This window comes from Salmo salar, chromosome 04, assembly GCF_965601325.2.
Source record: "Salmo salar chromosome 04, fSalSal1, whole genome shotgun sequence".
NCBI classification, from domain to species: Eukaryota; Metazoa; Chordata; class Actinopteri; order Salmoniformes; family Salmonidae; genus Salmo; species Salmo salar.
Window position 1 is genome coordinate 11,933,246 of NC_138294.1, and position 24,731 is coordinate 11,957,976.

General features: G+C 42.4%; 1 protein-coding gene across 2 annotated transcripts; it reads right to left on the reverse strand.

Moving 5' to 3' along the window:
- Window positions 1-460: 460 nt before the first annotated feature.
- LOC106577272 (hepatic lectin) lies at window positions 461-22,317 on the reverse strand. Of its 2 annotated transcripts, none has more exons than XM_082974085.1 (7): window positions 17,775-22,317; window positions 17,427-17,520; window positions 17,159-17,260; window positions 15,423-15,536; window positions 10,586-10,710; window positions 10,240-10,364; window positions 461-7,344 (listed from the first exon to the last, which is right to left on the reverse strand). In XM_082974085.1, the coding sequence occupies exon 7, from the start codon at window positions 4,847-4,849 to the stop codon at window positions 2,522-2,524; it is 2,328 nt and encodes a 775-aa protein (XP_082830211.1). In that variant the 5' UTR covers window positions 4,850-7,344; window positions 10,240-10,364; window positions 10,586-10,710; window positions 15,423-15,536; window positions 17,159-17,260; window positions 17,427-17,520; window positions 17,775-22,317; the 3' UTR covers window positions 461-2,521. The 2 variants fall into 2 exon arrangements, with proteins under 2 accessions (XP_082830211.1, XP_014010687.1); XM_014155212.3 differs by having other exon boundaries at window positions 5,021-7,344; window positions 17,775-18,487.
- Between the last annotated feature and the right edge of the window lie 2,414 nt (window positions 22,318-24,731).

Sequence of the window (24,731 nt, forward strand, 5' to 3'; positions counted from 1 at the left end):
TACGAGTATGGCCATGTCGGCACACCCCTAGTAATTACCAGTTGGATGCATTCACATGCTTTGACCTCATTGATAAATGCCGATAAGTTAATGGCCAACAAGTTGCTAGCTATTTGTTTAACCTTCATTTGACTAGGCAAGTTAGTTAAGAACACATTCTTATTTACAATGACAGCCTACACCGGCCAAACCCGGACGACGCTGGGCCAATTGTTCACGCCCTATCGGACTCCCAATCACGGCCGGTTGTGCCTCTAGCACTGAGATGCAGTGCCTTAGACCGCTGCGTCACTTGGGACCCCAAGTGTAAACTAAGTGTTCAAAAAACATATTGATAGATAGTTTTTTATAAATAATGTTTTGTTGTTAAATTTAACTGCCAAAAATGCTCTTATCGAGGTCCTTAGTGTCTTGTTTTGTACGCTTTGTACAAAATAATAAAACGCAGAACTACAGGATGTTTCTTAACATAACTCTTTATTAACTAGGTACAACTACATGTTAGCCTATCTCCAACCACGATCAACTGCCCATGACCTAACCGTCTGGGTGGTCTTAACCAATCACCGCACAGTATGATACGGCGGTAAAATGCATCCAATTATAATTCAGTATGTATTCACATATGAATATTACATCCCCCTTCTTTTAAACAAAATACAAATGTTTTACATATTCTAAGATTTTCTTTTGGATACATGCTCTGTAGTTTGAACTCAAGGTAAGTAACCATTTATATTGCATACTACACCAACTGAATCAACATAGACTCTGAAACAATGATCCAACATACTGTTACTTTTCAAACAAGGGATTCTCAGCAACTCAGCTTCACTGTAGAAATTACATCTTAACATTTCAAACAAATACAATACCAAAGCATGTCAAGTCAACTTTCAATAACAAGTTTACAGTCGAACTCTTTTAGGGCAGCGATCCGCCTACACCCTTTGACATTTCATAGGTCGAGGAGAGCTCTGGGCTTGACCTCTCTTCCTGACCTTGTGCGATATGATGTTGAGCATGCGTCTGTGTCAGTCAACAGCTCTTGTGGTGTTGCAGGTAAGTGTGGTGTATGTTGTGCTGTGTGTGTGTTTAGTCCATCACGTTCTCTTTCAGGGGAACAGTTCATCTCATCAGTGTGTTGTTCTTTTGTGTTCAGTAGGTGACGACGATTGCAGCGGTACACCGCTCCTTCTGCTGTGCGGACGTGATATGAACGTTCAGTGTCAGCTGGCTGGATGACGACTGCTGGTTTCCAGAGGCCATGCTCCTGGATTCTAACTGACTCTCCGTCGATCAGTGGTGGCAGTGGTCTAGCTGACCTGTCGTAGTATCGCTTTTGTTGTTGTTGTCTCTGTGCACGTTTTTCCTGCATTTCCTTGTAGCTGACGACCTCAGGTTGCAGCTGCTGGTTGGTGCTGGGAAGGGTTGAACGAAGTCTGCGGCTCATCAACAGCTGGGCTGGTGATTTGAAGTTGTCAACTGGAGTGTTGCGGTATTCAAGGAGACTGAGGTAGGGGTCTCTCTTGTCTGCTTTTGCTTTGTCCATGAGTGATTTAGCAATCTGCACAGATTTTTCAGCAAGGCCATTACTTTGAGGGTAATGTGGGCTTGTGGTGACATGTGTGAACTCCCATGCTTTTGTGAAGGATTCAAACTCATTTGATTTGTAACAGGGCCCATTGTCAGATATTAAAGTCTCTACAATGCCATGCCTGGCAAAGGCTGCTTTCAGCTTGTGTATCACAGCTGCAGATGTGGTGCTGTGAAGCTTGTCGAGTTCGAAGTATCTGCTGTAGTAGTCCACTGTTACGATGTAGTCCTCGTTGTTCCAGGTGAACAGATCGGTTGCCACAACCTGCCAGGGTCGGTCTGGGATACAGTGAGGTAACATTGGCTCTTTGGTGTTTGAGGGGCGTCTTTCAAGACAGATGGTGCATCTACCAACAATGTCCTCTATTTGTTTGCACATTCCAGGCCAAAACAAAATGTCCCGTGCTCTCTGTTTGCACTTTTCCATGCCCATGTGTCCAGCATGGATCTTTGTCAAAATCTCTTCTCTGAGACTGGTAGGAATAATGATTTTCTCTCCTTTGAAAATGATTCCGTTGATCTGTGATAGTTCATCACGATGGTTCCAGAATTCTGAGACGCTCTGAAGGCATTTTCTCCTCTCCTCAGGCCATCCATCCTGTATGACTTTCCTCAGCTGTGTGAGTTGTGAGTCCTTGTCTGTTTCTGCTTGGATCTCCTTCAGTTTCGTGTCACTAACTGGTAAGTTGCTGTACACAGTGTGCACTTGCATGTCCATGCCCTCACTGAGGCTGCTGTCCTTGTAGGTAAGAAACTTCCTGGAGAGTGTGTCTGCGACAGGGATGTCTTTGCCTGGACGGTGAGTGATTGTGAAGTCGTATTTTTGTAGTTGAAGGATCATTCTCTGTAGCCTTGGCGGGGCTGCAGCTAGTGGTTTCCTCATGATTGACTCAAGGGGCTTGTGGTCGGATTCCACAATGACTTGTCATCCATATACGTACTGATGGAAACGTTTACATCCGAACAGAATGGCATAGAGCTCCTTTTCGATTTGAGCGTAGTTGATTTCACAGTCTGTGAGAGATTTGGAAGCGTAGCCGATGGGCTTTCCTTCTTGCAGTAGCACTGCACCTAGTCCATACTTCGACGCGTCCACTTGGAGTCTGAGCTCTTTGTTGGGGTCGTAGTAGGCAAGGATTGGTCCTGGTTCTCTCGTGATCAAGTCTTTCACATTCTGGAAAGCAATGTCGTGTTGCTTGTCCCAAAGAAACTCACTGGACTGCTTTAGCAGTTGACGCAGGGGTGCATTAGCATTGGAGAGGCTGGGTGCGAACTTGGCTAAGTAGTTGACCATGCCAAGCACTGTTTCCAGCTCTGCACGGTTCTTTGGTGGCTCCATTTCTTTTATTGTTGAGATCTTCTGTGGATCTGGCTTGATTCCATTCGCTGTGAGAAGATGTCCGAAGTAGCTGACCTCTGTAGCGCTGACTGTGCTCTTCTCGGGGTTGAGCCGGACTCCTCTCTCGCGGGACCTTTGCAGCATCGCGCGGAGGTTTCGGTCGTGCTCCTCTTTGGTTCGACCATAAACAAGGATGTCGTCCACAATTGCCACAACTCCGTCGAGGCCTTCATATACTTCGTCAATCTTTCGCTGAAACTCGTCTTGGGCTGAGATAATCCCAAAAGGCAGGCGACGGAACCTGTAGCGTCCAAACGGTGTGTTGAATGTTGTGAGCTTAGATGACTCTTCTGTGAGCTTGATAGCCCAGTAGCCTGATCTAGCGTCCATGACACTGAAGTAGTGTGCTCCCGCTAGCTTGTGCGTGATACCATCTAGCGTCGGTAAAGGGTAATGGGGCCGTTTGATAGCCTTGTTCAAGTCTCTTGGGTCGAGGCATACTCGGAGCTTGCCTGTGCGTGGTTTCTCCACCACCACTAACGTGTTTACCCAGTCAGTCGGTTCTGTAACCTTGGTGACTATGTCAGATTGCTCCATGCTCTCCAACTCTTTCTTCAGACGGGCACGGAGAGCAAGGGGAATCTTTCTCGGTGGGTAGACCACAGGGGTTGCATCTGGGTCAAGGTGAATGGTACATTCTCCTGGGAATAATCCTATTCCTGTAAAGACATCAGCAAACTCCTCCAGTACATTTTCTGTCTCTACTGGTGCTGTTACTGATAAAACTAGCTTGATGAGGTCCATGTCTAAACATGCTTTAAGACCTAGCACTGCAGGTGCTCTAGTGTCAACAACGTAAAAGTCCAACATCATGTCACTTTCTTTGTATTTGCATTTGAAAGTGCATGTGCCTTTTACTGGGAGCTGTTCACCACCATAACCAGTCAGTCTGCGCATGGTGGGCTGTAGCTCGCACTCAGATGTCAAGCTGCGGTACTTATTCAGAGGAATAATGTTTACCTGTGCACCAGTGTCTAGTTTGAACTTTAGCTTTGTGCCTTGTGTTCCTATCTCAATGTCAGCAAAGGCTTGCTCTGTCTCTGATATGTGACTTTTCTGTGTCACTGAATCAATAAACAGTTCATCATCATTTGACTCTTTGATTGACATTTCATCTTCACTCACTGTGTGTACTGTTTTTCCACGGTAAGCTCTGCACACTTTTGCAAAGTGATTCCATTTACCACATTTAGTACACTGTTTGCCTTTAGCTGGGCAATTTCCTTGTTCGCCATGCACTTTGTATCCACAATATCCACATGTTTTGGGGCGTTTTGAGTCTGTGTCGCTCTGTTTTGGAGTTATGTCTCTCTCCATTCTGAAACACTCTCTCTGGGCACCGGAGGTGTGCTTTGATGTCTGCCTGACTGCGTGCACTGCTTGTTCACGTGATGCGCTCGTGCTGCCGCGCGAAATGGTTTTCATCTGAGCCTGTGCTAGCTCGTGAGATCTGGCTATGTCGATAGCTTTGTCCAGCGTTAGCTCAGACCCAACATTCAAAAGTTTCTCTCTCACTCGCGGTGAGTGTATTCCAAATACAATACGGTCCCTGACCATCTCATCCTTGTTTGCATAATCACAGTCTTTCACAAGCAGACGCAGCTCAGTCACAAACTGTTCAAAAGACTCGCTAGCTCCTTGTACTTTCTCATGGAATTTGTACCTAGCGAAAATTGTATTAGTCTTCGGCACAACATATGCTTCAAAACGATCGTAGTATGTTTTCAGTACCTTTGATTCAGCCTCGGTAAGTGTCCATGTGTTGTAAATATCTCTCCCTTTTTCACCGATCCAGAGGAGCAGGTAGCTACATTTTTCCTCTTCTCCTCTTTCCTTCAGAGGACCCGTGAACATTAGCTCCACATGCTGTTTTTACTTACGCCATGCATCGGGTAAGTTTGTAGACTCCCAGTCCATTCGAGGTGAAGGAACTCCAGAAAAACCCATCTTTTAAGACCATTTACTCTGACACCATGTCTTGTTTTGTACGCTTTGTACAAAATAATAAAACGCAGAACTACAGGATGTTTCTTAACATAACTCTTTATTAACTAGCTACAACTACATGTTAGCCTATCTCCAACCACGATCAACTGCCCATGACCTAACCGTCTGGGTGGTCTTAACCAATCACCGCACAGTATGATACGGCGGTAAAATGCATCCAATTATAATTCAGTATGTATTCACATATGAATATTACACTTAGTAGGTGACATCAGAGTTCAACATGTGTGAGAAGTTGAAGCTCAGAGATTTCCCACTAGTAATTACAAGTTGAAGGGGCATTAAAGTGCATTTTTCCCAGTCGTATGTGGTAAATACCACCTTCCCACTTGGTTATCAATGCAGCATAATATTAAAAAACATTAGTGCGTCTGTGGTAGCAGTGGTAGCCTAGCCCTAGAAATAGTATGCCAAATTTAGGATATTGACTTACATTTGGATATTGTCTTTTTCATTTAAATGTTTATTATTAATATCAAATGTTTGGCATTCTATTTATAGGGATATTGGCAGCATATTGTTGCACATATTTCATTTTATTCTTCCACCTCCACATTAATTGATTAATCACTTTTTTTCCATAGTAGCTGATAGTCATAGGACTAGCTCTGGTCCGGGGCGTTAGTGCGCGTTTCACTTCTAAAATAACGCTTTGAACACAACGACTGTAATTAGCGCAAAATAGTATGCTGCGTCATCGAGATATGTGTGCAACAAAAGTTCAACATTCACCTTCTGCTACCATTTCTGTCAACCCGTTTACGCATACGTTCGATAAATCCAACATATTGCAACAGCCTCTGCAACGCAATCGTGCAAGGCAAACGCAGCGTTCTATTGGAAATGAATGTACTTCTGGTTTACCAAAACGCAAACTTCAGTCACTCTGTTCAAAGCGTAAGATAGAAGAGGTATGCGCACTAACACTCTGGACCAGAGCTATGGAAGGAGGAACTGAAGATTGAAGCTCCAATCTATTTCGCTAGGTGGCGACAATAGTCCAGACAAAGTATCAAGGATTTTCTACACACCGATACACCAAGGCTTTTGCACTATTATTACCAGTACAGCGTACATGGTCTGTAGGGACCTATTATATTACCAATACAGCATACATGGTCTATAGTGACCTATTATATTACCAGTACAGCATACATGGTCTATACTAACATATTATATTACCAGTACAGCATACATGGTCTATACTGACCTATTATATTACTGGTACAGCATACATGGTCTATACTGACATATTATATTACTGGTACAGCATACATGGTCTATACTGACCTATTATATTACCAATACAGCATACATGGTCTATACTAACATATTATATTACCAGTACAGCATACATGGTCTATACTAACATATTATATTACCAGTACAGCATACATGGTTTATACTAACATATTATATTACCAGTACAGCATACATGGTCTATACTAACATATTATATTACCAGTACAGCATACATGGTCTATACTGACATATTATATTACCAGTACAGCATACATGGTCTATACTAACATATTATATTACCAGTACACCATACATGGTCTATACTAACATATTATATTACCAATACAGCATACATGGTCTATACTAACATATTATATTACCAATACAGCATACATGGTCTATACTAACATATTATATTACCAGTACATCATACATGGTCTATACTAACATATTATATTACCAGTACAGCATACATGGTCTATACTAACATATTATATTACCAGTACAGCATACATGGTCTATACTAACATATTATATTACCAGTATAGCATACATGGTCTATACTGACGTTGTACTGTTAAATAATAAGCAGTTACGTTTCTTTGCTAATACATCAGGATTTCTATTTCTTAAGCTGCTTTGCCAGTCCACTTAACTCCATAACAGTTTCTGATAATATAATGTTGGGATTTCATTACAAAATAAAAACATAAACAGCCTAAAATTCTCATTTGAATATCCAATGTGACAAAATTATGTCGCCGGCTGGGTTTTGAACCCGGGTCATATGTGCAAGAGCAGACTGTGTTAGCCCACCATGCTAAGATAAGGGTCAAGTTACCTATGGTTGTTTTCCCCAATCACTTTGCCAAATTTTCACAACAATGAACTTAACACAAAAATCTAAAACAGATCATCAAAATGTCTCATGTTTCAAAACACATAGTTACAATGTGGACGGTGTCTTCTCACACATCCAGTGGAGGGCCGTTGTGCATGGTACGTCGTTCCAACTCTTTAGTGGGTCTGATACCTTATTTGAGAGTTGAGCGCAGTCTTCACCCTGATCTGCATCATTTGGTTCCCCATCCCTCCAATACCTATAAACAAGACAACAAAATAGACGGCAAAAAGTAATTAAAAAAGCAATCAAACAGGCTACAGCCCAGATAGACGGTAAAAAGTCACCTGGAACACCACAGATAATCAGACGGTAAAAAGTAACCTGGAACAACACAGATCATCAGACGGTAAAAAGTCACCTGGAACACCACAGATAATCAGACGGTAAAAAGTAACCTGGAACAACACAGATCATCAGACGGTAAAAAGTAACCTGGAACAACACAGGGAAACAGAAGGTAAAAAGACATCCAACACATACATATGACATTTACATTTTAGTCATTTAGCAGACGCTCTTACCCAGAGAGACTTACCGTTGGTGCATTCATCTTAAGATGACAAGGTGGGACAACCACATATCACAGTCATAGTAAGTACATTTTTCCTCAGTAAAGTAGCTATCAGCAAAGTCAGAGTTAGTAAGGGGTGAAAAAGTAAAGTGTGAGTGTTAGTTCATGAAAGGCTTTTTGGGGGTGTGATGGGGGGGGGTTATGTGGGATGATTTAAGCTACTTTCTGAAGAGGTCGGCTTTCAGATGTTTTTTGGAAGATTGGCAGGGACTCTGTTGTCCTAGCTTCAGGGGGAAGAGATTGGACTGGGCTTCCGTAAAGGTTGGCCAAGAAACCAGAGGTGGGAGAACTGAGTGCTCGGGTTGGGAGAGAGCTGATCAGAGATGCACGCTCAAGTCTTTTGAACAGAAAATAAAAAAAGGATACCGGTCTGTAGTTTTTGATGTCAGAGGAGTCGAGTGTTGGTTCCTTGAGGGGATCGGATCGGGACATTTTGAAGTCAGAGGGGACGCAGCCAGTGGTCAGGGATGAGGGAGGAGAGAAGGTCTCCAGAGATGGTCTGGAGAAGGGAGGAGGGGATGGTGGGCAGGTTGTCGGGTGGAAGTTACATTTTCCTCCTTTTTCACTCAGCTGCCCACAGCCCTGTTCTGTAAGCTCGCAATGAGTCACAGCCACAGGGCAGGAGGGGAGGGCCGAGCCGGCCGGGAGGAAAGGGGACAGTGCGAGTCATAGGATGTGGAAAGGGAGGAGAGTAGGGTCAAAAAGCCAGAATCGGGAGACAGGAGGGAGAAGGATTTAGCAGAAGGGAGAGATGATAGAATAGAAGAGGAGAGAGTAGCGGGAGAGAGAAAGAGCGAAGATTGCGACGGCGCATAGCCATCTAGATAGGGGCTGAGTGGTTAGGGATGGAGGTGAGGGAGACAAAAAAGGAAAGAAAGTAGTGATCAGAGACCTGGAGGGTGTTGCAGTGAGATTAGTAGGAGAACAGAGACCTGGAGGAGGGTTACAGTGAGATTAGTAGGAGAACAGAGACCTGGAGGGGGGTTACAGTGAGATTAGTAGGAGAACAGAGACCTGGAGGAGGGTTACAGTGAGATTAGTAGGAGAACAGAGACCTGGAGGGGGTTGCAGTGAGATTAGGAGGTGAACAGCCTCTATTAAAGTTGAGGTCAAGCGTATTGCCTGCCTTGTGAGTGGGAGGGGACTGGGGAAAGGTGAGGTCAAAAGGGGCAAGGAGAGAAAACGAATCGGAAATGAAGGAAAGAAATTAATCAAAGGCAGACGTCAGGAGGTCTAAGTCGCCAAGTACGAAGAGCGGTGACCCATTGTCAGTAAATAAGCTTTAAGATGTCAAGCTCATTGAGTAACTCTCTAAGGGCACCTGGTGGGCGATAGATAACAACAATGTTAAGCTCAAGTGGACAATTGACAGTGACAACATGAAATTGAAATGAGGAGATGGACAGGTGAGAGAGGGAGACAAGAGAAAATCTCCAGTTAGGAGAACTGAGTAGTCCTGTGCCATCACCACGACGACCAGATGCTCTCGAACTATGAGAGAACACGTAGTCAGATGAAGAGAGAGCAGTTGGAGTAGCAGTGTTCTCTGGGGTGATCCATGTCTCCGTCAGAGCCAAAAAGTCAAGGGACTGAAAAGCAGCATAGGCTGAGATGAACTCTGCGTACTTGACCGCAGATCGGAAAACCAGGAATTCCACATGGGTTGTGCGTGCATGGTACACTAAATTAGAAGGGTTGTAGTCAAAGGGTGGGGAGTGTCTGTAAAGCCTACAGGGAGAGGAGCGAACAGGTACAGAACACACTAATAGTTGCCAAATCTACAAAAGAGCAAAATGAGATCATCAGAAAAGAACTAGGTAAGACACTCAAGTGAGAGAGTGGTGTGGAGCCTTCCTTGAACATCTCTGCAGAACAACTCGGCAGAACCACCTTTATTTCGACGACCATCTTAGTTTTGGCAACGAGACCACCACTGACACGACAGCTGCCGCTGAGGAAACAGGGAAGACTGAAGTACTAACACTAAATGCTAATTGCCTTTCAAAGGTGAAGAGCACACCTCCAGGTACTCATTTCTGACTGCCTAGGCGAGGAGGAACCACCCCCTCCAATACAGCCACTGATTACCAAAACAACAACAGTCCCAAATTGCCCTGCCCCTTAATCCTGGTTGACGGGTCAACAATCACCTGGAAGTTATGAGCAGTCAGCAGTTCACGCACCAAGTGCTTAAAGTAGATGGCCCTAGCTAGGGAAAAGACAGTACTAGACAACAACAAATTAGGACAAATGATATGTATCACTCCTGGAGATATCATGAGCTATAAAATTAGCTATAACATTAATCACACTGAGATGGAGCCTCAGAAACTGGTTATGTACACTCAGAAAAAAGAGGTGAAGCCACTCCCCCTTCAATTCAGGAGTCCTAGCTATAGAAGGAAGCACATAGAAACAGACAGTAAAAAGTAATCCAATACCAACACAGATAATCAGACGGTAAAAAGGAATTTGTTACAAATTAGACTGTAAAATATCATCCAGAACAAGTTCACTCACGTAGTGCCAGGTGCTGATGATTGGCCTAATGCGCCATCGTTAATCCACTCCCAAACCCCCTCTGTATTGGTGTCATGGAAACCAAGATAGATGTCCAGGCATCCACTCCATTCATGGATAAATTCCTATTGTTTTGTCACAAAGAAAATATCCAGTCACAAAGAAAAGATCTTGAATCACATACAAACATACTTTTGTGTCAGGATTATTCACATTTTATTTTGGAGGGGGGGCTTGCAAACATTGGTTAAAGATAGTGACATGATAAAGTGAAAAACAAACAGGAGTTGAAATAGAAAGAAAATGTTGAAATGATCAAAACATATATTGACTAACTCCCTCTCACCTGTTCCTTTTTGCTGTTAATGATCACCAGGTGTGCTCCTCGCTTCAGACAGTCCTGCCTGCTCTCTGTCCAGGATTTCTTCTCAGTAGAGAGGTAGTACCAACTGGACTCAAACTTCTGCCATCCTTGGGGACAGGAGCGTAGAGGTTATTTCATGACAAACCCATGATAGCGATCACATTTGTCTACATCAGGGACAAAATAGCACCTTATTCCCATACGTAGTGCATTACTTTCAACCAGGACCCAAATGGCATGGTCATTTAGAAACAACAGTGTCCTTGGTGACTTTCAGTGGGAATGGAAGCTTGTCCTTTCAGTTCCCCAAACTGTTTTGACCTAGATTCAATCAGATCAAGTGTTAAGGCGACTGCAGACAGCTGCATAGCGGATGTTTTGCTTGTGTTGGAGGTGGAACTGTGTTAGAGCCGTGAGTGGCTGCTCTTGTGACCAATGTCACGAAGCCACAACCACCTCACTTGTGTTAGAAGTTCAGAACGAGAAAGTGTAGGCTATATAGAAATAATGATGGTCGAATGGAAAAATCATTCAAATAAATAATGCAGATTCTATCATTAGAATCATTACAGTGTTCGAATGTGTAAACAAGGCTGCATGGGATCTCTTAATGCGAATCTGTGCAGCCAATTGCAATGTCTGCATTAGGTACACTGAGTGTACAAAACATTAGGAACACTTGCTCTTTCCATGACATAGACTGACCAGGTGAATCCAGGTGAAAGCTATGATCTCTTATTGATGTCACCTGTTAAATCCACTTCAGTCAGTGTGGATGAAGGGGAGGAGACAGGTTAAAGATGGATTTTTAAGCCTTGAGACATGGATTGTTTATGTGTGCCATTCAGAGGATGTATGGGTAAGACAAAAGATGCCTTTGAACGGGGTATGGTAGTAGGTGGTAGTAGGTGTCAGGCACACCGTTTTGAGTGTGTCAAGAACCGCAAAGCTGCTGGGTTTTTCACACTCAACAGTTTCCTGTGTGTATCAAGAATGGTCCACCACCCAAAGGACATCCAGCCAAATTGACACAACTGTGCATTGTAGTCAGTATGGACCAGCATCCCTGTGGAATGCTTTTGACACTTTGTAGAGTCCATGCCCTGAAGTGAGGCTGTTCTGGGGGCAAAAGGGATGAAAGTCAATAATAGGACGGTGTTCCTAATATTTTGTACACTCAGTGTATAATGCCAGGAGCTGCTTGTGGATTTGACAGCTCTAACGCAGTTCCACCTCTGACACCATCAAAACAACTGCTATGTGGATGTCAGCTAAACCGGATCTGATTAAATATACCCCTTACTGAACATGAACTGATCTGCTCTAGTCTATTTGAAATATCCAAAACTCCAAAAATATGCTTTCCTTGGTTGCTTTCCACAGAAACCTTTTTTTAAACAAAAGTCTGACCCCTACTTACTGAGAAATGAACCATCACACCAAAAGGTCATTTTTGATTAATCAACACAGCTCCATCCTGTTTACTTTCCAAACACTGGGAAGACACACATGACAAACCAGATGCCTACTCAGCAGCCTGGTATCAACTGATAAGCGTCCACAGCCAGCTGCCTTCGCAGAAGCCTGATATCAACTGATAAGCGACCAGAGCCATCTAAGTACACAAAAATCTGTCTTTACTGACAAATCTACGTGTTTTTGCCAACTCTTTGAATAATCTACATCAAGGGTTCTTAAACATTTTCAGCTCAAGATCCAAATTAGAAATTGACCTTACTCCCATGACCTAAATTGTCCTCCAATGTCCCAAATTATGAAGAAATAGTGTGTAGATGTACTCATAACTTGCAACCCACCTCCCACATGATCAGGGCCCACTTTCAGTCCCGACCCATAGTTTAAGAAACTCTGGTCTACATGCAGAGTATTGCACAATTGATCATCCAACTAACGAAATTATCAGATTTATCTTGTATCCGTTACATGTCCGTTTAGGTTAAAAATACATTGTGTTGGATGGGCACAGCATAAGTTAAAAATGAAATAACACTCATTTCGAGGTAATCCAATGGATTACATTAAATGACTTGTATTGTAATCCGTCCAACCCTGATCGGTAAAAATGCACAAAATCAAGCGCACCTAAAATATATATTTTTTTGAAAACAATTAGGCTGCTATTTGGATCAAGCCAGGCCCCCAGTGTCCGGTCTGGAGCATGAAGTCAAGTGCTCTGTTGGTCGCCCACTGCATAGCAAACTAGCAGTGCCCAAAAAACCCTGGTCTGCCTTAGAAAGACGAAATCCATTACTATCGCTAGAACGGCCCCATTTTTTTAAGATGCTGTTTTGGGCTCAACAATTTGTTTACTAAGATCAAGTTTGATCCCCTAGGTGAATTATTTGAAAGTTTTCTACAAATCGGGATATTTAATTAAATTGTGATAAATTCTGATCACTATGTTGTCGTCACACAGGACCACGTGCTGACACAGACCAATCACGGGCCGGCAGGCTTAGAGGCGGCTCACGCCCTGATGCACGTGCTCTCAGGCAGGATGAAAACGACTACATCGACCATGATGCTTTGCTAATTACGGCTGCTTTCAACATGTTGCTTAGCTATTTTCTGGGTGACATTCAGCCCCATTCAGCAATATGGCACGCTTCAAATTAAAATACATCCGGCTTCATTCGCCATCAGAACTTCTCCATAATAAATAAGTGGACGACGTCAGCGTTATCACTATGTACTGGTCTTAATGTCTATGGCTCTAGCAGATCTGGAGTACAGTGAAACAGTCAGTTGATCTAGCACAGTGGTTCCCAAACTTTTTATAGTCCCGTACCCCTTCAAACATTCAACCTCCAGCTGCGTACCCCCTCTAGCACCAGGGTCAGCGCACTCTCAAATGTTGTTTTTTGCCATCATTGTAAGCCTGCCACACACACACTATACGATACATTTATTAAACATAAGAATGACTGTGAGTTTTTGTCACAACCCGGCTTGTGGGAAGTGACAATGAGCTCTTACAGGACCAGGGCACAAATAATAATATAATAATAACCAATAGTTTTGCTCTTTATTTCGTCATCTTACATATAAAACCTTATTTGTTCATCAACAATTGTGAATAACTCCCCACAAGTTAATGAGGTGGGTGTGCTTGAAAGGATGCACATAACTCTGCAATGTTGGGTTGTATTGGAGAGAGTCTCAGTCTTATACCATTTTCCACACACAGTCTGCCTGTATTTAGTTTTCATGCTAGTGAGGGGCGAGAATCCACTCTCACATGGTATGTGGTTGCAAAGGGCATTCTTGTCTTAACAGCACTGTTTGCCAAGGCAGGATACTCTGAGCGCAGCCCTATCCAGAAATCTGGCAGTGGCTTCTGATTAAATTCTATTTTCACAGAACCGCTTGCTGAAATTTCGATGAGGCTCTCTCGTTCAGATATCGATAAGTGGACTGGAAGCAGGGCATGAAAGGGATAACAAATTCAGTTGTTTGTGTCGTCCTTTTCGGGAAAGTACCTCCGTAATTGCGCACCCAGCTCACTCAGGTGCATCGCTATATCACATTTGACATTGTCCATAAGCTTTAGTTCATTTGCACACAAAAAAAATCATACAATAATGGAAAGACCTGTGTGTTGTCCTTGTTAATGCAGACAAAAAATAGCTCCAGCTTCTTAATCATAGCCTCAATTTTGTCCCGCACATTGAATATAGTTGCGGAGAGTTCCTGTAATCCTAGATTTAGATCATTCAATCGAGAAAAAACATCACCCAGATAGGCCAGTTGTGTGAGAAACTCGTCATTATGCAAGCGGTCAGGCAAGTGAAAATGATGGTCAGTAAATAAAACTTTAAACTCGTCTCTGAATTTAAAAAAACGTGTCAATACTTTGCCCCTTGATAACTAGCGCACTTCTGTATGTTGTAAAAGCGTTACATGGTCGCTGCCCATATCATTGCATAATGCAGAAAATACACAAGAGTTCAGGGGCCTTGCTTTAACAAAGTTAACCATTTTCACTGTAGTGTCCAAAACGTCTTTCAAGCTGTCAGGCATTCCCTTGGCAGGAAGAGCCTCTCAGTGGATGCTGCAGTGTACCCAAGTGGCGTCGGGAGAAACTGCTTGCATGCGCGTTACCTCTCCAGTATGTCTCCCTGTCATGGCTTTTGCACCATCTGTACAGATACCAACACATCTTGATCACCAAAGTCCAATTGATGTCACAAAGCTGTCCAGTACTTTAAAAATATCCTCTCCTGTTGTCCTGGTTTCCAGTGATTTGCAGAAGAGGATGTCTTCCTTAATTGACCCCCCATAAACGTAACGGACATATACCAGGAGCTGTGCCAGGCCTGCCACATCTGTTGACTCATCCAGCTGTAACGCATATAATTCACTGGCTTGTATGCGAAGAAGTAATTGTTTCAAAACATCTCCTGCCATGTCACTGATGCGTCGTGCAACAGTGTTGTTTGATGGAAGTCATTGTCTGTATAGTTTTTTTGGCCTTTTTCCCCAGCATTGTCCCAGCCATATCCGCGGCAGCAGGAGGAATTAAGTCCTCCACAATAGTATGGGGCTGACCTGTCCTAGCCACTCGGTAGCTTACCATATAAGAAGCTTTTAGCCCCTTCTTATTAATGGTATCTGTTGCTTTTATACGTCTTACTACTCGAAAGTCGTCTTTATTCTCACTCCAAAAACTGTGGCTTATTTTTCAAATTGTCATGTTTTGTTTCTAAATGGCGGCATTGCGCGTTCCCCAGTTTGGGAATACCTAATCTAGCCGATCTGGAGTACCACAAAAGAATCAAGTCATTTTCAAGTTTCTTACCACTGCTCTGTTTGTTTAGCTCTTCCTTCAAGTGGTCTCTCTCTTTAGTCAGGTTGTTCAAACTGGACGTCTGGAATCTCGCTGCAGAGTAGTAATGACCAATGACTCGGTTATCTGTCGAAATAGAAACATATACATTTTTTGGACAATTTTATAAAACAAAATTCAGCCACACAAGTGGATATAGTATACACATGTGCTTACATCACTGAGGACAACACAGTAATTTCCCCACTGTGGTCCTTTGAACATCTAAATATTAAACTTCTGATGATGAAGAATGTAAACTCAGCAAAAAAAGAAACGTCCTCTCACTGTCAACTGCATCTATTTTCAGCAAACTTAAAATATGTGTAAATATTTGTATGAACATAAAAATATTCAACAACTAAGACATAAACTGAACAAGTTCCACAGACATGTGACTAACAGAAATGGAATAATGTGTCCCTGAACAAAGGGGGGTCAAAATTAACAGTCAGTATCTGGTGTGGCCACCAGCTGCATTAAGTACTGCAGTGCATCTCCTCCTCATGGACTGCACCAAATTTGCCAGATAGCCCTCACCCTCCGATCCAACAGGTCCCAGACGTGCTCAATGGGATTGAGATCTGGGCTCTTCGCTGGCCATGGCAGAACACTGACATTCCTGTCTTGCAGGAAATCACGCACAGAACGAGCAGTAAGGCTGGTGGCATTGTCATGCTGGAGGGTCATGTCAGGATGAGCCTGCAGGAAGGGTACCACATGAGCGAGGAGGATGTCTTCCCTGTAACGCACAGCGTTGAGATTGCCTGCAATGACAACAAGCTCAGTTCGAAGATGCTATGACACACCGCCCCAGACCATGACGAACCCTCCACCTCCAAATCGATCCCGCTCCAGGGTACAGGCCTCGGTGTAACGCTCATTAGTTCGACGATAAACGCGAATCCGACCATCACACCTGGTGAGACAAAATCGCGAGTCGTCAGTGAATAGCACTTTTTGCCAGTTCTGTCTGGTCCACGACGGTGGGTTTGTGCCCATAGGCGACTTTGTTGCCGGTGATGTCTGGTGAGGACCTGCCTTACAACAGGCCTACAAGCCCTCAGCCCAGCCTCTCTCCGCCTATAGCGGGGACAGTCTGAGCACTGATGGAGGGATTGTGCATTCCTGGTGTAACTCGGGCAGTTGTTGTTGCCATCCTGTACCTGTCCCGCAGGTGTGATGTTCGGATGTACCGATCCTGTGCAGGTGTTGTTACACGTGGTCTGCCACTGCGAGGACGATCAGCTGTCGGTCCTGTCTCCTTATAGCGCTGTCTTAGGCGTCTCACACTACGGACACTGCAATTTATTGCCCTGGCCACATCTGCAGTCCTCATGCCTCCTTGCAGCATGCCTAAGGCATGTTCATGCAGATGAGCAGGAACCCTGGGGATCTTTCTTTTGGTGTTTTTTAGAGTCAGTAGAAAGGCCTCTTTAGTGTCCTAAGTTTTCATAACTGTGACCTTAATTGCCTACCGTCTGTAAGCTGTTCGTTTCTTAACAACCGTTCCACAGGTGCATGTTCATTAATTGTTTATGGTTCATTGAACAAGCATGGTGAACAGTGTTTAAACCCTTTACAATGAAGATCTGTGAAGTTATTTGTTTTTTTACGAATTATCTTTGAAAGACAGGGTCCTGAAAAAGGGACGTTTCTTTTTTTACTGAGTTTATTAGTGAAAACATAATAAACGTATATAAACTTACAGTAGACAGACAGGCCTATGATCCCAGCTAGTAGGAGAACATACAGAAGCCCCAGACACACTGCAGCAACTCCGGATGGTCTCTTCCACCACTGAAAATTAGCTGAATATCAAGGTATTAAAAACTCTTTCGGGTAATGTTAATTTTTTTTTATATCATCCAGAATTGTGAGGAGACTAATAGGTACTCGTCTGAGAAAGTGGTTTGTGTGTGTGTGTGTGTGTGTGTGTGTGTGTGTTTCTCGTTGTATATGTACTTGCATTGATACCTGAAAATGTAACACCAATGTCATCCTTTTTTCTGGGCTTGTTGGCATATGTGTCTTTATCAATATCCATGGTCTGCATTGTTGGATTCTCCACCTGTGTTTGTACAGATTGTCTCTTACATTTTTACACTCAAAATGTGTATCTGTGCCTTATGTATCGTTATTTGAAATACTGGAGGTGAGCTTGACGTAGTTTATTTACTCATTACAGAGGAAACAGTGGGATAGTCCCAAACGTACAAACTCAATTAGTGATTACTCTGCTTAGGTAAAATATTAATATTTTAAACATAAAGTTGTATACATCTAAAAACCCATTTCAAGTGAAATGATGAAGAAAAATCTTACCACGGTCTTTGAGAGTTGAAAAGAGATGCATCCAAATGTATTACATTGGTGTGTAAATATGTCCAATGTAACAGATGTACTGAGTGAGCACGAAATGTAAGATTGGAGTTGTGTGTTTTTTGTCCAAACCACTGCACATTTTGTGTCAACATCAGCATATCCTTTACCTTATCTGGCCAAACAATTATGAACTAATATACCACTGGACGATAGGTTCAGATACAAGGTATCATGTGGTTAACTTGGGCTTATCCAGAAAATGTGTGAGTCAGTATGTGTAACTAAAGTTCACAGTCAACTGAAAGTTCAAGTTACAGAATGCTGCACAGAAATGTGGGGTCATTTGGACTATTAAAAAAACATAAGGACACTTAACAATGCTCAATCACTACATTTTGTTATTCTTGTCTTAACAACAAACCAATATAGACCGTGATACGATTTATTTTCTTCATTTCATCTGTTATGATTATGTCATATTTTATGCATTGTCTGATTCTTATGTAATGTGTTAGAAGCTCTGGGGCGATCATAATACATACAGGACAATTGGTTTAGAGGTATGGAATTTGTGCTTTAAATATGAATGTTTTACCCAATAGGAGCATGTGTTGCTAGTTGGGCAGATTTTGCACCTTTGGGACTATCCCATTGGTTCCTTTGTACTGGGTAAGCTGAATCATGCTAACCTCAAGTTTTTGACGTCTGCAAACGCAGGTGCAGTTGAAAGCAAATAATCAACCAGTCCTTCAATTCGCAAGTGGCTGAAACTATCTTGAGTGGAGCATGGGGGAGCGGCTAGCGAATAAATTATATTAAAAAAAAAAAGATGACTAATGTTATTTGTTTTTAATTATGCCCAGGTCATGAAGCCCCTTGATGAAATGAGGCCTGAGGCAACCTAAGGGTAAGTACGCCAGTGGGGAGGAGGGAAGGAGAGGCGAGAGACAGCAACCGACAAAGCCGACTCGCGCTATAGTAGACTAATAGCTGCCATAGCTAGGTTATTTATCATCCAATATGATTGCGTAATACCTGTCTTGACTGAATCAAACCGGGAGAAGCTAGTTAATACCTAGCTAGCTAGCTAGGCTAATTAAAGCTGCATACGTTTTCTCGTCCTACAGCTACAAATAACAGCAACTCCAATGAGAATATGAATTATTAGATGCTTCAGGATTTTGGCAATGAAGCCCTTTATCTACTTCTCCAGAGTCAGATGAACTGGATACCATGTTTATGTCTCTGCATGAAGTTTAAAGGAAGTTGCTTAATAGCTCTAGCGCAATTGCTAACTAGTGTTAGCGCAATGACTGGAAGTCTATGATATCTACTTGCATGCTAGTTTGCATTGGCACGTGAAACTACAGTGCCTTCAGAAAGTTATCACACCCCTTGATTTGTTCCACTTTTTTGTTGTGTTTTAACGAGATTTGTCTATAAGTACCTCATCTCTGTACCCCACACATACAATTATATGTAAGGACCCTCACCCGAGCAGTGAATTTCAAACACAGATTCAACCATAAAGACCATAGATGTTTTCCAATGCCTCCCAAAAAGGGCACGTATTGGTAAATGGGTAAAAATTATAAAAGCAGACATTTAATAACCCTTTGAACATGGTTATTAATTGCACTTTGGATGGTGTATCAATAAACCCAGTCACTACAAAGATACAGGCGTCCTTTCTAACTCAGTTGCCGGAGAGGAAGGAAACCTCTCAGGGATTTCACCATGAGACCAATGGTTACAGAGTTTTTAATTCCTGTGATAGGAGAACACTGAGGATGGATCAACAACATTGTAGTTAATCCACAATACTAACCTAATTGACAGAGTGAAAAGAAGGAAGCCTGTACAGAATAAAAATATTCCAAAACATGTGTTCTGTTTGCAAAAAGGCATTAAAGCAATACCGCAAAAAATGTTGCAAAGCAATTAACTTTTTGTCTTGAATACAGTCTTATATTTGGGGCAAATCCAATACAACACATTACTGAGTACCACTCTCCAAATTTTAAAGCATAGTGGTGACTGAATCCTGTTATGGGTATGCTTGTAATCATTAAGGACTGGGGAGTTTTTCAGGATAAAAAATAAACGGAATGGAGCAAAATCCTAGAGAAAAACCTGGTTCAGTCTGCTTTCCACCAGACACTGGCAGATTAATTCACCTTTCAGCAGGACAGTAACCTAAAACACAAGGCCAAATCTACACTGGAGTTGCTTACCCAGAAGACAGTGAATGTTCCTCAGTGGCCGAGGTACAGTTTTGACTTAAATCTACTTGAAAATCTATGGCAAGACCTGAAAATGGTTGTCTAGATTTTAAGCAACTGAGGAATCATTGTGAGACAAATCAGAAAGGCAAAATCTGACTATTATGTAACTGCTCTTTTGGATTGTATTTTTTATTTTACCTTTATTTAACGAGGCAACTCAGTTAAGAACGAATTCTTATTTACAATGACGGCCTACGCCGGCCAAACTTGGACGACGCTGGGCCAATTGTGCGCAGCCCTATGGGACTCCCAATCATCGCCGGTTGTGATATAGTCTGGATTCAAACCAAGTTGTCTATAGTGACTCCTCTAGCACTGAGATGCAGTGTCTTAGACCACTGTGCCACTTGGGAGCCCGGCTTGTAATGGTAATGGAAACCCGGCTAAATTCTGGAAAACTGTCAGAGAGACCTGAAAATAGAGAAGAATGGGAGAAACTCCCCAGATACAGGTGTGCCAAGCTTGTAGCGTCATACCCAAGTAAACTTGAGGCTGTAATCGCTGCCAAAAGTGCATCAACAAAGTACTGAGTTCAGGGTCTGAATACTTATGTAAATAAGGTATTTCTGGTTTTTTTCTATATACATTTGCTAACATGTCCAAAAACCTGTTTTTGTTTTGCCATTATGGGGTGTTGTGTGTAGATTGTGGAGTAAAAAAATGCATTTCATCCATTTTAGAATAAGGCTGTAACGTAACAAAATGTGGAAAAAGTCAAGGGGTCTGAATACTTTCTGAATGCACTGCATTATTTATCAAAGTGCAGCTGCTACTACTCTTAAACCTTTGGATGTCATCTACCATACATTCTTAGAAAAAAGGATTCTGAAAGGGTTCTCGGCTTACCCCATAGGAGAACCCTTTTTGGTTCCAAGTAGAACTCATTTGGGTTCCATGTAGAACCCTCTGTGTAACGGGTGTTCTACCTGGAACCAAAAAGGGTTCTTCAAAGGGTTTTCCTATGGGGACAACCTAAGAGTGTAATGCCCTTCGTTTTGTTACAGGTGACAGTTTTGATACTCATCACTGCATCCTGTATCAAAGGTTGGCTGGACTTCGCTAAAGACCTGTAGATCTCTACATTACTCCCTTTTTGCTTACACGGCCCTACTTCATAAACTTCCGTCTTATCTAGCTTTGCTGTTGAAGTATAGACACCTGAGTTGCCTAACCCCGTTCACACAGGATTGGTTAACTCTTGAGGTTCCTAGGGTCTCCACCGAGCTAGGTAAATCTGCTTTTAGTTTTAAAGCACCATAATGGTGGATCAAAATTCGAAATAATATAAATATTTCATTTTTTCGTTCTGGTGCCATTCGGGGATTTTAAAATATTGATTGAGGACTTATTTGTGTAGCAATGGATCTGTTTTTCTGGGTGATTTATGATGTTTTATTTGTGCTTCCCATGACTGTGTTTTCATATTTTAATGTATATATGGGCACATTTGTAACAGAGACCTAGGTCTCAGTATGTCTTTTCTGTTAAACAACCAGTTTGACAGAGCTTGAATATTTTTCTTTTTAAGAATAATGGTCAAATGTTGCACAATCCAGCTGTGGAAAGCTCTTCAAAACGTATTCAGAATTATTAACAGCTGTAATCACTGCCTAAGGTGCTTCTACGAAGTATTGAGTCAGGGGTGTGAATACTCATGTCAATTAGACATTTCTGTATTTCATTTTTAATTCATTTTTTAAAATGTTTTGTGTAGATGGGTGAGAAAAAAATCGATTTAATCCATTTTGAATTCAGGCTGTAACACAACAAAATGTGGAATAAGTCAAGGTATATGAATTCTTTCTGAAGGCTCTGTATCTCTAACTTCCTTCATACTGGATGCAGAGACATAAAAGTGCTATCCATGAGTTCATCTAACTCTGAGAAAGTAGATAAAGGGAAGTATGCCTTTTTAATTCCGTAATTTTAATTCCGTCTTCCATTGAGGGGAGCATGGGGAGGCCTCTAGCGGAGAAATTATATTTTAAAAAGATGACTAGTATTATTTTTTATTATTATACCCAGCTCATGAGGCACCTTGAGGAAACAAGGCCTGAGGCATTTTTCCCCCTTTTGCCAAATGGATGTTCTGCCAGTAGCGGCAACGAGGGGTTCCGGAAGTGGATTCTCAAATCGTAACCTGTGGTGATATCAAATAATATACGTTCAGAATGGATATAGCAGCTGCAGATTGCCCCTTTAAAGCCATTTTTCTCAGTTTCCCTGGTTGCGCAGTTATTGCTCTTTGCATTTGTAGGGCAGTTTTGTGCTCAACTTTGGAGGCGGAAGCCAGTGTTCAAATGTAGTTCATATAGAGATATTAGGATTATGAACACAGATATTGTTCTCAGGTGGCTGCCCTGTCCTTGCCCTTAGTCCTCCTGTGTCTTACATGATATGTATGACACTTTCCCCTGCCATCCATTATCACCCATGGTTTAGTTGAGTTTTTAAGCATACTGTATTTAGACACATACATTTGTTAGAGGATCAATGTAACTACTGTATATTTTGATTTGGCACCATGAAACTTGGAATACATTTTAATAACTTTTAGAATTAACAAAGGGACAGTAGAATTCAGTACATCAAATGCCCAAGTAATCCCTTTCAGATTAAACAAGACATATTTTTAGTACATACATGTTTCATTTAGACTCAACACTCAATTCAGACTCTTGACTTTAATCATTCGAGGAGTGAAATGGGAAGTGTGTTTAGACAGACATTTAAAGTGCTTCATTATTATTATTATCACTGTTCACTGGTTTATAAACTGTTCATTAACATCCTAAAAATAAATCCCAGTCAAATCCAAAGTAGAAGTGTGAGATGCTTTGTGTCCTTCTGTTATCTTCCAATGAGTTTAATGAATGACAGCAGGGCTGCTGCTTCTGTCGCATACAGGAATCCTTTCTCAAGCATCATGCAAACCCAGTGCACAGAGACATTTTTTATTTATTTTTATTTCACCTTTATTTAACCAGGTAGGCAAGTTGAGAACAAGTTCTCATTTACAATTGCGACCTGGCCAGGATAAAGCAAAGCAGTTCGATAACATACAAAAACACAGAGTTACACATGGAGTAAAACAACATACAATCAATGATGCAATAGAAGAAAAAAATAAAAATAAGACTATATACAATGTGAGCAAATGATGTGAGATAAGGGAGGTAAAGGCAAAAAAATGCCATGGTGGCAAAGTAAATAAAGTATAGCAAGAAAAACACTGGAATGGTAGATTTGTAGTTTGAAGAAAGTTCAGAGATAAAATATAAATAATATGGTGCAAAGGAGCAAAATAAATAAAATAAATAAATACAGTAGGGGAAGAGGTAGTAGTTTGGGCTAAATTATAGATGGGCTATGTACAGGTGCAGTGATCTGTGAGCTGCTCTGACAGCTGGTGCTTAAAGCTAGTGAGGGAGATAAGTGTTTCCAGTTTCAGAGATTTTTGTAGTTCGTTCCAGTCATTGGCAGCAGAGAACTGGAAGGAGAGACGACCAAAGGAGGAGTTGGCTTTAGGGGTGACCAGAGAGATATACCTGCTGGAGCGCGTGCTACAGGTGGGTGCTGCTATGGTGACCAGTGAGCGGAGATAAGGGGGGACTTTACCTAGCAGGGTCTTGTAGATGACCTGGAGCCAATGTGTTTGGCGACGATTATGAAGCGAAGGCCAGCCAACGAGAGCGTACAGGTCGCAGTGGTGAGTAGTATATGGGGCTTTGGTGACAAAACGGATGGCACTTTGATAGACTGCATCCAGCTTGTTGAGTAGGGTATTGGAAGCTATTTTGTAAATGACATCGCCGAAGTCGAGGATTGGTAGGATGGTCAGTTTTACGAGGGTATGTTTGGCAGCATGAGTGAAGGATGCTTTGTTGCGAAATAGGAAGCCAATTCGAGATTTCACTTTGGATTGGAGATGATTGATGTGAGTCTGGAAGGAGAGTTTACAGTCTAACCAGACACCTAGGTATTTGTAGTTGTCCACAAATTCTAAGTTAGAACCGTCCAGAGAAGTGATGCTGGACAGGCGGGCAGGTGCAGGCAGCGATCGGTTGAAGAGCATGCATTTAGTTTTACTTGTGTTTAGGAGCAGTTGGAGACCACGGAAGGAGAGTTGAATGGCATTGAAGCTCGTCTGGAGGGTTGTTAACACAGTGTCCAAAGAAGGGCCAGAAGTGTACAGAATGGTGTCGTCTGCGTAGAGGTGGATCAGAGATTCACCAGCAGCAAGAGCGACATCATTTATGTATACAGAGAAAAGAGTTGGCCCAAGAATTGAACCCTGTGGTACCCCCATAGAGACTGCCAGAGGTCCAGACAGTAGGCCCTCCGATTTGACACACTGAACTCTGTCAGAGAAGTAGTTGGTGAACCAGGCGACACAATCGTTTGAGAAACCAAGGCTACTGAGTCTGCCGATGAGGATGTGGTGATTAACAGAGTCAAAAGCTTTGGCCAGGTCAATGAATACGGCAGCACAGTATTGTTTCTTATCGATGGCGGTTACGATGTCGTTTAGGACCTTGAGCGTGTCTGAGGTGCACCCATGACCAGCTCTGAAACCAGATTGCATAGCGGAGAGGGTGCGGTGGGATTCGAAATGGTCGGTAATCTGTTTGTTGACTTGGCTTTCGAAGACCTTAGAAAGGCAGGGTAGGAT